The following is a 13537-nucleotide window of genomic DNA, read 5'->3' as shown; positions in this document are numbered from 1 at the left end:
ATTTAAAATTTATAGCAATTCAGAACAATAAAGAAAGTTTACATTCTCCATTTCAGGAGAAGCGTAGAAGACTCCTGTCTTTCCAAACCAAGACACAAGCAATGAATTAAAAATGTAAAATTTAAATTAATTTACAATTAATTTCATTTAAATTAAATTAAATTGAATCCCCTTAATTTAAAATTTATAGCAATTCAGAAAAGTAAAGAAAGTTTACATTCGCCATTTCAGGAGAAGCTTAGCAGACTCCTGTCTTTCCAAACCAAGACACAAGCAACTTAATTTAAAATTTAAAATTTAAATTAATTTAAAATTAATTTAATTTAAATTAAATTAAATTAAATTAAATTCCTTAATTTAAAATTTATAGCAATTCAGAAAAGTAAAGGGCAGCTTACATTCTCCATTTCAGGAGAAGCTTAGCAGACTCCTGTCTTTCCAAACCAAGACACAAGCAACTTAATTTAAAATTTAAACTAATTTATATTAAATTTAATTTAATTTAATTTAAAATTAATTAATTTAAATTAATTTTAATTTAAAATTAATTTAATTTTAATTAATTTTAATTTTAAATTAATTTAATTTAATTTAAATTATTTTAATTTAATTTAATTTTAAATTAATTAATTTTTAATTAATTAATTAATTTTAAATTAATTAATTTTTAATTAATTTAAATTAAATTAAAATAAATTAATTTTAAATTAATTTTAAATTAATTTAATTTAATTTAAATTATTTTAATTTAATTTAATTTTAAATTAATTAATTTTTAATTAATTAATTAATTTTAAATTAATTAATTTTAAATTAATTTAAATTAAATTAAAATAAATTAATTTTAAATTAATTTTAAATTAATTTAATTTAATTTAATTTAAAGTAAAATAAATTAAATTAAATTAAATTAAATTAAATTAAATTAAAATTAATTTTTAATTAATTTAAATTAAATTAAATTAAATTAAATTAAATTAAATTAAATTAAATTAAATTAAATCCCCTTAATTTAAAATTTATCGCAATTCAGAAAAGTAAAGGAAGCGCAGACCTCGAAGATGTCCTGCAGCATCTCGTGGCTCTTGGCGCCAGGAGAGTTGAGCACCATCACCTGCAGCATGGTGTCCATGGTGAGCAGGGCCTGCAGGGGTGACAGAGAACAACGGCCGTGACTCTGCTGTCCCTCCCACCACCAGGACGCTGATCTGACCTCAACATGTGAGGAGGGGGACACAGCAACAGGCAGTGCTGGAACCCAGCAAGGGATGAAGAAAGGAGGGGTGGAAAGTTGAGAGTGGATCTTCCAGGCCACAAGGCCTGGAAGCTCCTCGAGTTCTCCCAAAACTCACCCGAGTACAGAGGTTTGCTTGGTTCTCTGGCATTTCCTCGCATGGAGGAAGGAAAAAGACGCTGTTGAAGCAGAGGCTTAAAACCTTTTTGATGTCCAGCAAGGCCCCGATGGTGCTGCCAAGAGAGAGAGGCCTAGTTGGACACTGGTGTTGGGAGCCTCAAGGTCTCCTGCAGCACCACTGAAAGTGCTGCGTTTTTCAATTCCCATTGAATAATGGGAATTTTGAGGGGAAAAAAGAGTGGGGAAAGTGAGAGGAAAAAAGGAGGGATGGGAAGGGAAAGGCCTGAGGGCCTTTGGGCCTTTACCTCAGTCCAGCAAAGGCAAGCATGGCAAGGCGCCGCAGCCGGTTGCTAATCTCATCCTTGGGCTCCAAATTCAGCAGGGTCTGCAGAGCACAGCTGGGTTGGAACATGGCAGCTGCCAGCACCCAGTGCCACCAGAGCCATGCCCTGCCCTCACAGGGCAATGAGGGTCCCTGCCCCCTCACCTCAATCAGGTCCACCAAGTTGTGTTTGTTGGAGAAATCAGTCAGGTCCTCAGAGAAATCATGGACAATGGATTCTCTGCACAGGCTGGAGATGTTGTGGAGGAACTCCTCCTTCTGCTCCTCCTCCTGGAACTGGGGGGACAGTGACAACGGATCAGCATGAGGACACCTAGGGCCTTGAGGGACCAGAGCCAACCACCATCCAGTGTGGATGTACCTTGCTAGGATCGGTGGCAAAGTCATAGATGAAGTCCACGGAGTGGCGAGCATAAGTAGGAATCCAGCAATCATCTAACAAAGAGGGAGAGAAGGGAGAAATTCAGGGAGTGCTGTGACAGCAGAGAGGAAGGAGCAGAAAATGGCTTCCCTTTGCTGTTAGGCCCCAGCCCCGCCCAATCCCCCAGGGCCCCTCACTCACTGAGATGCTCCACCATGGTCATCTCGATGGGCTCCGCTTCATATTTGCTCTTTTTAGGAACCTCAGGTTTCTCCCAGCTCACTATGGGCTGGATTGGAGATGTGTCCCCCATTCTTCAGAAGGAGGGATATCTCTAGGCAATGGATGGTAAGTGTAGTCGGGTGAAAATCGGATTAATTTAAGGCAAGAGGTGAGCTGTGCTCGCAGGTTTGTCAGCCAGCTGCGCACTCGCGTCCTCTCTGGTCGCTGTCCTGCCGGACACTGAGGGTTGGGAGTTGCTGTCCCACCAACAGATCCTTTGGAACACGGGAGGTGTCGCCGAGTGACCATTGTGACACCCCCAGTGTTCCAAACTGAACGTTCCATGTGTGGATCCCTTTTATATAACGTGTTATGTAACGAACACTTTCTTTTATATTATATACAGATTCATTTTATTTATATATAAATATATATAACTACATATATATTTCTATATATATATTTATTTATTCATATATAAAATATATTTTTATATATTTATTTAGTTAATATATATATTAATTTAATTAATATATATATTAATATATTTTATATATTTATTTATATAAAAATATATAACTATATATATATAACTTATTAAAAGCAGCAATGAAACAAAGAAAGAGTCCTGAGCTGCCAAAATTATGGATGGTAAAAAAGACCAAGGGCTGTGATGGCAGTGAAGGGGATGGACATGGAGACAGCCAGAAGGAGTGGAAGAATTGAGGGGAAATGCCAATTTTGGGGGGAAATATGAGGGGACAAAAAGGGAGGAGCAAAAAGGTGGGAAAGGTGAGGGGAAAAAATTTTGGGAAATGTGAGGGGGAGAAAATGGTGGGAAATGTGAGGGGAGAAAAGAGCAGGGAACGTGAGGGAAGGAAAGGATGGGAATAATGAAGGAAAAAGGGCAGGAAACATGAGGTAAAAAAAATGGGAAATGTAAGGGGGAAAATTATAGGAAAAGTGAGAGGAAAAAATGCCAGGAAAAGTGAGGGGAGAAAAGAGTGGGAGACATGAGGGGGGAAAGGGTGAGAAACATGAGGGGGGGGAAAGGCAGAAAATTTGAGGTAAAAAATGGGAAATGTGGGGGAAAATAGGGTGGGAAAAATGAGAGGAAAAATGGTAGGAAAGGTGAGAGGAAAAAATGTCAGGAAATGAGAGGGAAGAAGAGAGCAGTAAACATGAGGGGAGAAAAGGAAAGGAAATATGAGGGGAGAGAAGAGTGGGAGATGTGAGGGGAGAAGTGCATGAAACATGAGGGGAAAAAGGGTGGAAAATATGAGGTAAAAAATTGAATATGTAAGAGAAAAAAGGGTGGGAAATGAGAGGAAAAAAATTATGGGAAATGGGAGAAAAGTGAGGGAAATGTGAGGGGAGAAGGCCGTGAAATGTGAGGGGGAAAAGGCAGAAAATTTGAGGTTAAAAATGGGAAATGTTGGGGAAAATAGGGTGGGGAAAGTGAGAGGAAAAAAGGGCGAGAAATGTGAGGGGAGAAAATGGCAAGAAACTTGAGGGGAGAAAAGAGTGAGAGACATGAAGGAGGAAAGGGTGGGAAACGTGAGGGGAAAAGAGTGTGAAACATGAGGGGAAAAAAAGGCAGAATTTGTGATGTAAAAAATGAGAAATGTGAGGGATAAAAGGGTGGGGAAAGTGAGAGGAAGAATGGTAGGAAAATTGAGAGGAAAAAATGGTGGGAAATGTAAGGAGAGAAAAGGGCAGGAAATGGGAGGGGAGAAAATGGCAAGAAACTTGAGGGGAGAAAAGGGGGGAAACGTGAGGGGAAAAAAGGCAGAAAATGTGAGGTTAAAAATGGGAAATGTGGGGCAAAATAGGGTGGGAAAAATGAGAGAAAAAAATGGTAGGAAAGGTAAGAGGAAAAAATGTCAGGAAATGAGAGGGAAGAAAAGAGCAGTAAACATGAGGGGAGAAAAGGAAAGGAAATGTGAGGGGAGAAAAGGAAAGGAAATGTGAGGGGAGAGAAGAGTGGGAGACGTGAGGAGAGAAGTGCATGAAACATGAGGGGAAAAAAGGTGGAAAATATGAGGTAAAAAATTGAATATGTAAGAGAAAAAAGGGTGGGAAACGAGAGGAAAAAATGGTGGGAAATGGGAGAAAAGTGAGGGAAACGTGAGGGGAGAAGGCCGTGAAATGTGAGGGGGAAAAAGGCAGAAAATTTGAGGTTAAAAATGGGAAATGTTGGGGAAAATAGGGTGGGGGAAATGAGAGGAAAAATGGTAGGAAAGATGAGAGGAAAAAATGTCAGGAAATGAGAGGGAAGAAAGGAGCAGTAAACATGAGGGGAGAAAAGAGCTGGAAGTGTGAGGGGAGAAAATGGCAAGAAATGTGAGGAGAGAAAAGGAAAGGAAATGTGAGGGGAGAGAAGAGTGGGAGACGTGAGGAGAGAAGTGCATGAAACATGAGGGGAAAAAAGGTGGAAAATATGAGGTAAAAAAATGAATATGTAAGAGAAAAAAGGGTGGGAAACGAGAGGAAAAAATGGTGGGAAATGGGAGAAAAGTGAGGGAAACGTGAGGGGAGAAGGCCGTGAAATGTGAGGGGGAAAAAGGCAGAAAATTTGAGGTTAAAAATGGGAAATGTTGGGGAAAATAGGGTGGGGAAAGTGAGAGGAAAAAAGGGCGAGAAATGTGAGGGGAGAAAATGGCAAGAAACTTGAGGGGAGAAAAGAGTGAGAGACATGAAGGGGGAAAGGGTGGGAAATGTGAGGGGAAAAGAGTGTGAAACATGAGGGGAAAAAAAGGCAGAAAATGTGATGTAAAAAATGAGAAATGTGAGGGATAAAAGGGTGGGAAAAGTGAGAGGAAAAATGGTAGGAAAATTGAGAGGAAAAAATGGTGGGAAATGTAAGGAGAGAAAAGGGCAGGAAATGTGAGGGGAGAAAATGGCAAGAAACTTGAGGGGAGAAAAGGGGGGAAACGTGAGGGGAAAAAAGGCAGAAAATGTGAGGTTAAAAATGGGAAATGTGGGGCAAAATAGGGTGGGAAAAATGAGAGAAAAAATGGTAGGAAAGGTAAGAGGAAAAAATGTCAGGAAATGAGAGGGAAGAAAAGAGCAGTAAACATGAGGGGAGAAAAGGAAAGGAAATGTGAGGGGAGAAAAGGAAAGGAAATGTGAGGGGAGAGAAGAGTGGGAGATGTGAGGGGAGAAGTGCATGAAACATGAGGGGAAAAAAGGTGGAAAATATGAGGTAAAAAATTGAATATGTAAGAGAAAAAATGGTGGGAAATGAGAGGAAAAAATGGTGGGAAATGGGAGAAAAGTGAGGGAAACGTGAGGGGAGAAGGCCGTGAAATGTGAGGGGAAAAAATGCAGAAAATTTGAGGTAAAAAATGGGAAATGTGGGGGAAAATAGTGTGGGGAAAGTGAGAGGAAAAAAGGGCGAGAAATGTGAGGGGAGAAAATGGCAAGAAACTTGAGGGGAGAAAAGGGGGGAAATGTGAGGGGAAAAAAGGCAGAAAATATGAGGGTAAAAAATGGGAAATGTGGGGGAAAATAGGGTGGGAAAAGTGAGAGGAAAAAATGTCAGGAAATGACAGGGGAAAAAATGTCAGGAAATGAGAGGGGAGAAAAGGGCCGGAAACTTGAGGGGAGAAAAGAGCGGGAAATGTGAGGGGAGAAAAGTGGGGGAAACGTGAGGGGAATAAAGGGAAACCCTGAGGGAGAAAAGATCAGGAAATGTGGTGGTGGGGGGGAAAGGGTGGGAAACATGAGGGGAGAAAAGGGCCCAAAATGTGAGGGGAATAAAAAGCAGGAACTGTGAAGGAAAAAAGTGGGAAACATGAGGGGGAAAAGGGTGGAAAATTTGAGGGGAATAAAAGGGGGAAAAGAGCGGGGAAAAAAAGCAGGAAACATGAGGGGGAAATGTGAGGGGGAAAAAGGAGGGACATGTGAGGGGGAAAGGGCAGAAATATGAGGGGAGAAAGGCCGGAAAACGTGAGGGGAATAAAGAGCAGGAAATGTGAGGGGCAAAAGAGTGGGAAATGTGACAGGGCGGTAAAAAAGGCAAGCGATGTGAGGGAAAAATGGGAAGAAATATGAGGGGAAAAGCGTTGGGAAACATGACGGGAGAAAAAATGGGAAATCTGAGGGGAGAAAAGGGAGGGAAATGTGAGGGGAATAAAGGGAAAAATGAGGGAGAAAAGAGTGGGAAACGTGAGGGGACATAAAAGAGGGAAATGTGAGGGGAGAAAAGGCAGCAAATGGAATGAAGAAGAGCCAGGGAACACCAAGGGAAAAGAGAAGAAACCATGAAGTGGAAAAGGTGGGAAATGCTCTCCCCAATTCCTCAGGTGCCCCCTCCCCAAAATGAAGCACAAAGACTCCGGGGGATTGCTCAGATTCTTTATTTTTATGGGGCTCATGGGGCCTTCGTCACCCACACACTCTTCTTCCTCACCACCATGGGCCTGTGGCTCTGCAGGATGGTGCTGGCCTGGTGGGGGCAAAGATGGGGGTCAGCACCCCAAAATGAGGGGGAACCCCTTAAATGTCACCTCAAAATCCATCCCACCAATTAAACACACCCCCTAATTAATAATTTCCTAATTAAACTTCCCGAATTAAATATCCCCTAAATACAGCCCCAAAGATCACCAGTTAACTCCCTCAATTAAAGACCCCCCCTAATTAACATCCCTAATTAAACATCTCCATTTAATCTCCCCCAATTAAAGCCCCCACTAATTAAACCCCTCAATTAAAACACCCCAATTAAACCCAAGTAAAACCCTTCTATTTAACCCCCCAATTAATCCTCCCAACCAAACCCCCCAATTAAATACATTCCAATTAAACTTCCCAATCAAGCCCCCCTAATTAAATAGGGGAGGTTTTAATTCAATAATTAATTAAAATTAATTAATTAAAATTAATATCCCCCCCAAAATTAAGCCTACCCTCACCATTTTTTGTCACCATCACTGGGGCACTGTGAAGGGAGAAACAAACATTGAGGGGGCTTCAACTCCCCCCAAACCCACAATGCCCCCACCCCAATATCAGGAACCCCTCCCAAGGTACCCCAAAAATTTTGGGACCCCCTCAAATCTCAAGGAGCTCCCCCAAATTTTGGGACCCCCCTCACCCCAAAAGCAGTCAGGATCTCCCTAGATTTTGGGTGCCCCCAGTTTTGGGGAGCCCCCTCACCCAAAATCAGTCCCAGGTGCCACAACCCTTACCCAGGTATTCATGACCTCCCCCCAAAATTCTGGGGACCTCACCCCAAATTTGGGAACTCCTCCCAATTTTGGGGACCCCTCCTGATTTTGGGGACCCCCTCACCCCAAAATCACTCAGGAACTCCCCCAAATTTTGGGGTGCCCCTTCTCCCCCTGGCCGTTCCTCCCCCAGGTGTTCACAACCCTCGCCCAGGTATCCACGACCTCCCTCCAAAATTCTGGAAACCCCTCCCGATTTTGGGGACCCCCTCAATTTTGGGGACCCCCCCCCAGATTTTGGGGAGCCCCAAAATTGGTCAGGACCTCCCCCATATTTTGGGGAGCCCTCATTTTGGGAGCCCCTCACCCCAAAATCAGTCCCAGGTACCACAACCCTTACCCAGGTACTCACGACCTCCCCAAAATTTTGGGGACCTTTCCCCAATTTTGAGAAACCACTCCGGATTTTGGGGACCCCCTCAAGTTTGGGGACCCCCCCGGATTCTGGGGACCCCCTCCCACATTTTGGGGACCCCCTCACCCCAAAATCACTCAGGACCCCCCCCAAATTTTGGGGTGCACCTTCTCTCCCTGGCCGTTCCTCCCCCAGCTGTTCACAACGGTATTCGCATCCTCCCCTCCAAAATTCTGGAAACCCTCCCGATTTTGGGACCCCTCCTGATTTTGGGATCCCCTCACCCCCAAAATCACTCAGGACTTCCCCTAGATTTGGGGAGCCCCCCAAATTTTGGGGAGCCCCCCTCACCCAAAATCAGTCCCAGGTACCACAACCCTTACCCAGGTACTCACGACCTCCCCAAAATTTTGGGGACCTTTCCCCAATTTTGAGAAACCACTCCGGATTTTGGGACCCCCCTCAAGTTTGGGGACCCCCCCGATTCTGGGGACCCCCTCCACATTTTGGGGACGCTCTCACCGCAAAATCACTCAGGACCCCCCCAAATTTTGGGGTGCCCCTTCCCCCCTGGCCGTTCCTCCCCCAGGTATTCGCATCCTCCCCTCCAAAATTCTGGAAACCCCTCCCGATTTTGGGGACCTTTCCTCAATTTTGCGGACCCCCCCCCAGATTCTGGGGACCCCCCTGCCGCATTTTGGGGCGCCCCTCACCCCGAATTTCGAGGCGGCACTCGGTGAGGGCCTCGCCCAGCTCGTTGACGGCCCGGCAGGTGTAGGTGCCGCCGTCGAAGGGCCCCGCTTGCGGATCAGCAGCGTCAGCACCCCCTGGCTGTGCCGGGCCAGGAACTTGGGGTCGTCCCCGATGGCCATCTGGTTCTTGAGCCATACCACCTTGGGCTGGGAGGGGGGCACATGGTCAGGGGGACCCCGAAATGCACCCCAAAAACACCTCAAGGAACCCCAAAAACAGCCACAGCTGGGGGTGAGTTCACAGCCCAAAAACCCTCCCCAAAAACCCTCCCCAAAAACCCTTCCTCAGGTGAACCCACACCTGGTTCTTGAGCCACACCACCTTGGGCTGGGAGAGGGGCACACATGGTCAGGGGGACCCCGAAATGCACCCCAAAAACAGCCAGGGCACCCCAAAAAACACCCCAAAAACACCCAAAAACACCCAGACCTGGGATGTGTTCACAGCCCCACTGGGACACCCCAAAACCCACCCAGGACACTGAGGGGGCTCAATTGAACCCGACACCTGGATCTTGAGGCTGGGAGGGACACACCTGGTCAGGGGAACCCAGAAATGCATACCCCAAAAATGGCCCAGGGTACCCCCAAAAACACCCACAGCTGGGGGTGCATCCATAGTCCTATTGGGGACACCCCAAAAACCCTTCCTCAGGTGAACCCACACCTGGTTCTTGAGCCACACCACATTGGGCTGGGAGGGGGACACACGGTCAGGGGGACCCCGAAATGCACCCCAAAAAACAGCCCAACAAACCCCAAAAACACCTCAAGGTACCCCAAAAACACCCAGACCTGGGGATGTGTTCACAGTCTCATTGGGACACCCCAAAACCCACCCAGGACACTGAGGGGACTCAAGTGAACCCCACACCTGGATCTTGAGGCTGGGAGGGACACACCTGGACAGGGGAACCCCAAATTGCACCCCAAAAACAGCCCAGGGCACCCCAAAACCAGCCCAGGGCACCCCAAAACCAGCCACAGCTGGGGGTGAGTTCACAGCCACAAAAACCCTTCCTCAGGTGAACCCACACCTGGATATTCAGCCACACCACCTTGGCTGGGAGGGGCACACACGGTCAGGGGGGACCCCGAAATGCACCCCAAAAACAGCCCAGGGCACCCCAAAAACACCTCAAGGTACCCCAAAAACCACCCAGACCTGGGGATGTGTTCACAGCCCACTGGACACCCCAAAACCCACCCAGGACACTGAGGGGGCTCAAGTGAACCCCACACCTGGATCTTGAGGCTGGAGGGGCACACATGGTCAGGGGAACCCCGAAATGCACCCCAAAAACAGCCCAGGGTACCCCAAAACCAGCCACAGCTGGGGGTGAGTTCACAGCCACAAAAACCCTTCCTCAAGTGAACCCCACACCTGGATCTTGAGGCTGGGAGGGACACACCTGGTCAGGGGAACCCCGAAATGCACCCCAAAAATGGCCCAGGGCACCCCAAAAACAGCCCAGGGCACCCCAAAACCAGCCACAGCTGGGGTGAGTTCACAGCCCCACTGGGACACCCCAAAACCCCCTCAGGACCCCCCAAATCTCCATCCAAACCTGCCTCAATTTTGGGGTGAACAGGCTCAGGGGGACCCCAAAATTCCCTCAGGACCCCAATCTCCACCCAGGACCCCAAATCTCTGCCCAAACCACCCCAATTTCAGTCTGCACACACCCAGGGGTACCCCAAAACCCCTCAGGACCCCCAAATCTCCACCCAAGACCCCAAAACTCCACCCAAACTCCCTTAATACTGGGGGGAAAAGAGTCTGGGGTACCCCAAAACCCGCCCAGGACCCCCAAATCTCCACCCAGGACCCCCCAATCTCCACCCAAACCCCCCAATTTCAGTCTGCACACCCCCGGGGTACCCCAAAACCCCCCCGGACCCCCAAATCTCCACCCAAACCCCCCCAATTTCGGGGTGACACACCCAGGGGTACCCCAAAACCCCCTCCAGGACCCCCAAATCTCCACCCAAACCCCCCAATTTTGGGGTGAACAGGCTCAGGGGTACCTCAAAAGCCCCTCAGGACCCCAAACTGACTCCCAGACCCCTATAATTTTCCCCACCCCATCCAATTGAGATCAGAGGGACCCCAAAACCCACCCAGGACCCCCAAATCTCCACCCAGGACCCCAAATCTCCACCCAAACGCCCCAAATTTTGGGGTGAACAGGGTCAGGGGTACCCCAAATCACCCGAGGACCCCCATAATTATCCCCACCCCACCCAACTGTGAGCAGAGGGATGAGTTGGGGACCCCAAATCTCCGCCCAAACCCCCCCAATTTCGGGGTGAACACCCCCGGGGGTACCCCAAAACCTGCCCAGACCCAAATCTCCACCCAGCACCCAAATCTCCACCCAAACCCCCTTAATATTGAGAAGAAAAGAGTCAGGGGTACCCCAAAACCCGCCCAGGACCCCCAAATCTGCCCTCAGCACCCCAAATCTCCACTACACCCCCCCAATTTCAGTCTGCACACCCCCGGGGGTACCCCAAAACCTGCCCAGGACCCCAAATCTCCACCCAGCACCCCAAATCTCCACCCAAAGCCCCCAATTTCAGTCTGCAACATCCCCGGGGGCACCCCAAAACCCACACAGGACCCCCAAATCTCCCCCAGCACCCCAAATCTCCACCCAAACGCCCCAAATTTCAGTCTGCACATCCCCGGGGTACCCCAAAACCCACACAGGACCCCCAAATCTCCCACCCAAACCCCCCCAATTTCGGGGTGAACACCCCCGGGGGTACCCCAAAACCCGCCCAGGACCCAAATCTCCACCCAGCACCCCAAATCTCCACCCAAAGCCCCCAATTTCAGTCTGCACACCCCCGGGGGTACCCCAAAACCCACACAGGACCCCAAATCTCCACCCAAACCCCCCCAGTTTCGGGGTGAACACACCAGGGGTACCCCTAAACCCGCCCAGCACCCCAAACCCACCCAGGACCCCCAAATCTCCACCCACACCCCCCCAGTTTCAGTCTGCACACCCCCGGGGGTACCCCAAAACCCACACAGGACCCCCAAATCTCCCCCCAGCACCCCAAATCTCCACTCAAAAAGCCCCAAATTTCAGTCTGCACATCCCCGGGGGTACCCCAAAACCTGCCCAGGACCCCCAAATCTCCACCCAGCACCCCAAATCTCCACTCAAGCCCCAAATTTCAGTCTGCACATCCCCGGGGGCACCCCAAACCCACTCAGCACCCCAAATCTCCACCTACACCCCCCCAATTTCGGGGTGAAACACCCCCGGGGGTACCCCAAAACCTGCCAGGACCCCAAATCTCCACCCAGCACCCCAAATCTCCACCCAAAGCCCCAATTTCAGTCTGCACATCCCCGGGGGCACCCCAAAACCCACACAGGGACCCCCAAATCTCCACCCAAACCCCCCCAATTTCGGGGTGAACACACCCGGGGGTACCCCCAAAACCTGCCCAGGACCCCAAATCTCACCCAGCACCCCAAATCTCCACTCAAAGCCCCAAATTTCAGTCTGCACATCCCGGGGGCACCCCAAACCCACACAGGACCCCCAAATCTCCCCCAGCACCCAAATCTCCACTCAAAGCCCCAAATTTCAGTCTGCACATCCCCGGGGCACCCCAAAACCCACACAGGACCCCCAAATCTCCCCCAGCACCCCAAATCTCCACTCAAAGCCCCAAATTTCAGTCTGCACATCCCCGGGGGTACCCCAAAACCCACACAGGACCCCCAAATCTCCACCCAAACCCCCCCAATTTCGGGGTGAACACCCCCGGGGGTACCCAAAACCTGCCCAGGACCCAAATCTCCACCCAGCACCCCAAATCTCCACCTACACACCCCAATTTCAGTCTGCACACCCCCGGGGGTACCCCAAAACCCCCCCGAGGGCCCCCCCAGACCTTGGGGTGCCCCCTGACGGCGCAGTTGAGGGCGGTGGAGTATCCGGCCACGGCGCTGCGATCCACCAGCGGCGTCAGGAACTGCGGGGCCGAGCGGAAATCGTGCTCCTGGTACTGGGGGGGGCTTCAGCCGCAGCTCTGGGGGCCACCCCGAAAAAATTTGGGGGTGATCAATGGTCGGGGTCCCACCCCAAGTTGAAATAAGGGGGGGGTTTTATCATGGTGAGGTTACAAAGTGTGGGCGATGCCCTAAAAATGCTTTATCACTTTAATATTGCCTGTTGAACACCCTAAATGAATAATTCTTAATGAATTAAAAATCTCAATTAAGAGATCAGTTATTGGCAAAATTTGGGGGTTGGGCTTTGGGTGGTTTGGGGGATCACGGGGATCTTCCTGAAGCCACAGAAACTGAACCAAAATCCCCCTAAAGTCTCCCCAAAACCGCCTCAAATCACCCCAAATCCACCTCAAACTGCCCCAAAACCCCTCAAAATTTGAGGTTTGTGTTTTGGGGATCACGGGGATCTTCCTGAACCCACAGAAACTGAACCAAATCCCTTCAAATCTAACCTCAAAACCACCTGAAAGCTCTCAAAATCACCTCAAATCTCCCCAAAAAACATCTCAAACCTCCCCAAAACCACCTCAAACCTCCCCAAAATTACCTCAAACCACCCCAAATGCACCTTAAACTGCCCCAAAACACCTCCAAATTTCAGGTTTGTGTTTTGGGGATCACGGGGATCTTCCTGCAGCCACAGAAACTGAACCAAAATCCCCCTAAAGTCTCCCCAAAACCGCCTCAAACCACCCAAATGCACCTCAAACTGCCCCAAAACCCCTCAAAATTTGAGGTCTGTGTTTTGGGGGTGCTTTGGGTGGTTTTGGGGATCACAGGGATCTTCCTGAAGCCACAAAAACTGAACCAAATCCCCTCAAATCCACCCCAAAACCACCTCAATGCTCCCCAAAACCACCTCAAACTGCCCCAAACC

The 13537-nt window shown here is 48.5% G+C and overlaps 1 protein-coding gene across 1 annotated transcript in view; it reads right to left on the bottom strand.

Annotated features, from left to right (window-relative positions):
- Positions 1-6625: 6625 nt before the first annotated feature.
- Positions 6626-13537, bottom strand: part of LOC134433777 (myosin-binding protein C, fast-type-like) — a gene marked incomplete at its 5' end in the record, with an annotated part of 29693 nt that continues 22781 nt past the window's right edge. The window contains 5 exons of the mRNA XM_063182488.1: positions 6626-6730; positions 7200-7225; positions 8583-8741; positions 8923-8949; positions 12540-12677. Coding sequence (XP_063038558.1) covers positions 7215-7225; positions 8583-8741; positions 8923-8949; positions 12540-12677 — 335 coding nt within the window. The remainder of the gene's footprint in view (positions 6731-7199; positions 7226-8582; positions 8742-8922; positions 8950-12539; positions 12678-13537) is intronic.

The sequence above is a fragment of the Melospiza melodia genome, unplaced genomic scaffold, assembly GCF_035770615.1.
Source record: "Melospiza melodia melodia isolate bMelMel2 unplaced genomic scaffold, bMelMel2.pri scaffold_254, whole genome shotgun sequence".
Lineage (NCBI taxonomy): Eukaryota > Metazoa > Chordata > Aves > Passeriformes > Passerellidae > Melospiza > Melospiza melodia.
Note: the sequence above shows the minus strand (reverse complement) of the source record. Positions and strands in the feature narration are given on the sequence as shown.